Source organism: Anneissia japonica, unplaced genomic scaffold (assembly GCF_011630105.1).
Source record: "Anneissia japonica isolate Jap-2015-1 unplaced genomic scaffold, ASM1163010v1 scaffold1489_len2284818_cov182, whole genome shotgun sequence".
In the NCBI taxonomy this organism is placed as follows: Eukaryota; Metazoa; Echinodermata; class Crinoidea; order Comatulida; family Comatulidae; genus Anneissia; species Anneissia japonica.
In genome coordinates this window covers 1,670,432-1,673,290 of record NW_022698455.1, presented here as the reverse complement: position 1 = coordinate 1,673,290, position 2,859 = coordinate 1,670,432, and the positions used below count along the sequence as shown (strand labels likewise).

The following is a 2,859-nucleotide window of genomic DNA, read 5'->3' as shown; positions in this document are numbered from 1 at the left end:
GGGGAAAACAAATGCCCATCCCCGACCCCGCTGGCTCCACCACTGTATGAAGTGACTGCTCTAGTTTAAGACTATTATTATTAATTTTTATTTGTTCGTTATTCAATCAGACTGTCTACTGAATGGCTACCTGGTCATTATATATTGATGACTCTAAGATGTAGGAATTCTCTAGAGTCACCATTCAATATTTCATCCAAAGAGCATGGCTTCTTAAAAGGCTAAAGGAATAATATGATTGAAAAAAAATCTAAATTAATCATTTCTGACATGGGATATAATCTTTCCAATTCCAACTTGTTTGTTAACCAGGTCAATATAAAGATTTTTTTTTTTAAGACTGAATTAAAGTAACTTACATTTTTTCTATCTGTTTTATCTTTCATGTATCATATAATTCATTTTAACGTATATTTGTAATATTTTTTTTGGTAGAACTATAAACATTTTCTTTATACTGAATTGTTTTTTACTATATTGATTATTGTTATTATATTTTAGTACAATTCAATTATATTTTGTTTTTATATAAATTAAAATATAATATAATTTATACTTACATACTTAACATGATATAGAATTATTTTTCAAATTTAATCCAGTACTTAGGTTTAAAGGCTGAACATTCATCTTATCTATTTATATATTATTTAATTGATTATATAATAATGACTATTGAAAATACTCTAAAAAATCAAATTTTAATCATTCACTAAAAATTGTATTAGAAAAATAAATCAAATAATTTAATTTCTTTTGGACAAAATGCAAATCAAAACAAATTATCTGATTCACTAGGATTTTAATAAAAATTTGTAAATTGATTTCAAATTAAAAAGTAATTATTTATGCAATGAAATGAAATTTTTTTTTAGTTCAATTTGAAAAAAAACTTACTTGAAAAATATATAACATCAAACATTGACAATATATAGTATTATCATTTATATCGACCATAACTATAATTAACATTTATATCTTTTAAAATATTATCTATTTTCTATAAATAATTTTACTGAAATTATTCATGTTGAATGAACAAATACAGTATACTGTTATATTACATTAAATGTTAGTCAATAAGATAACATTTCTACTGGACTGAAAAATTATTATGAAAAAAAATTCTCGCAAAGCAATTTTCAAGCCATGGTTGCATTCAATATGCTGAATTCCTTTCTAATAAAGACGCTGCCTTGCATAGCATTGAGGATAATATCAATCTTGATATTAATTAATGACCTTGGGAAGCAAAATGAACTCATTTGCATATAATTTAGAAGGATGCTCAGTATAACTAATTATAAAAGCCTCTTTTACTTTAGCTGATTTATTTTTTATTTTATATTCTTTTGTGCAAAAAAATTTGAAGCAGAAATTTGCTTGGTGAACCAGAACATATCACATGGTTGTCTTGATTTCTAGGCTCGGAACTTATCTCATAGCATGTGTTGAAGTCAATGAGCATAGCTAAACTAAAATCTACTCGTTTTTTACAAGCATAATGTAAAGCAGGAAAACTGAGAATTGACATTCTATGTATATGTTATAATAGGAAAACACAGATTTTCCAAGCAGAGGCTACCTTGTTAACATAGTTTGTCTTCTAATAAGTCTTATAAAATGTCAAGGCCTACTCTTAGCAGTAGTATATCTCAAATAAATTTGTACTTACCTAACACATCCATGCCTGTGTTTCAACGTCACACAACTGATTTGAAGGAATAACTGCAACCTAAAAATTAAATCAACAAAAACCTACAAAACATGACAAAAAAGAACATTGTCAAGACCCTACTCTCAACACTCAATCCCATGCTATCCAGAAATTCATCTTTCTTTATATCATGTATATTTAAATATTTTAAATGAACATGTGTTTAAATGTTTATTAAATTCAACTATACTAATACTGAACAAGTAATGTGCAAAAAAAAGTAAGTGCGGAAAAAAATGTAACATGAATATGGTATGAAATGATACAGGAAAGATGAAAGAAAAAAGATGAGGAAAGCGGAAAGGAGCAAAACAATATTTGTTATACTTAATGCACTGCAGATGAAAATGATATTTGGATGCATAGGATTAAGCGTAATGAATAGGGCCCCAACAACGCTGCAAAACAAAGGTTGTTTTACCTGTGGCGCTTTTTAATTTGTTGCCTAAAATCATCTTTGCTGCCATACTCGCCATGATGATTGAATAGTTTACAAACCGCAAACACTCAAATGAATTGGTTGCTAAGGAATCTTCAAGGACCTGAATTGAGAACAAAAAAAAGAGAAGAGAGATAGAGACAGGACTTGTTGGCTATATTCTAAAGTAAGCTATAACTGTACTTTAGATGTTAGCTAAAATGTCACTACTCAAAAAAGGCTATCTGGCCCACGGCCCAGATCACAAAGGGCCCCAGGATATTTATCAGTATAGTCCAGAGACATTAGAGAGTGGGGCCTTTTTGAGGAGCACTACCATATTAAATAAAAAATCAAAATACTTCTTTAAAACGTCAAATATTATGAAGCAGGCAGGCCTTTTCTCCCAGGTAGTAGGGCCTGAAGAAGTCTTAGGCAGGGGCATCATACCTCTTTGTTACGCCACTGATCTGGCCTCAAATACCTACGCGAGACTTGAAGTTTGGAATAATAGCTTTTTAATTATTATGGGTAATTTTCTTTTTTTTAACTATTTGTGGGAAGAATTTTATTCCAATAAAGATCCCCAGAAGATTCCAAAGACTAGCTAATCATTTGTAGTGTTGAATGTTGGATACAAAAGTATTTCTTAAGTATGGTTATATGGACATAATCATACTAAAACTAACAATACATCAACTAGGAAAGACAGTATTCTGTTTAT

At 29.0% G+C, this 2,859-nt stretch overlaps 1 protein-coding gene across 7 annotated transcripts in view; it reads right to left on the bottom strand.

Annotated features, from left to right (window-relative positions):
- LOC117102598 (putative complexin-1) overlaps window positions 1-2,859 on the bottom strand; it is a 38,801-nt gene that overhangs the window by 9,116 nt on the left and 26,826 nt on the right. For 2 of the 7 annotated variants that reach the window (XM_033242947.1, XM_033242946.1), the window contains exon 2: window positions 2,139-2,259. In XM_033242947.1, coding sequence (XP_033098838.1) covers window positions 2,139-2,193 — 55 coding nt within the window. In that variant the 5' untranslated portion in view covers window positions 2,194-2,259. Of the gene's footprint in view, window positions 1-1,675; window positions 1,759-2,138; window positions 2,260-2,859 lie in introns of those variants that run through there. The other 5 variants (XM_033242953.1, XM_033242948.1, XM_033242950.1 and 2 more) reach the window with 4 other exon arrangements.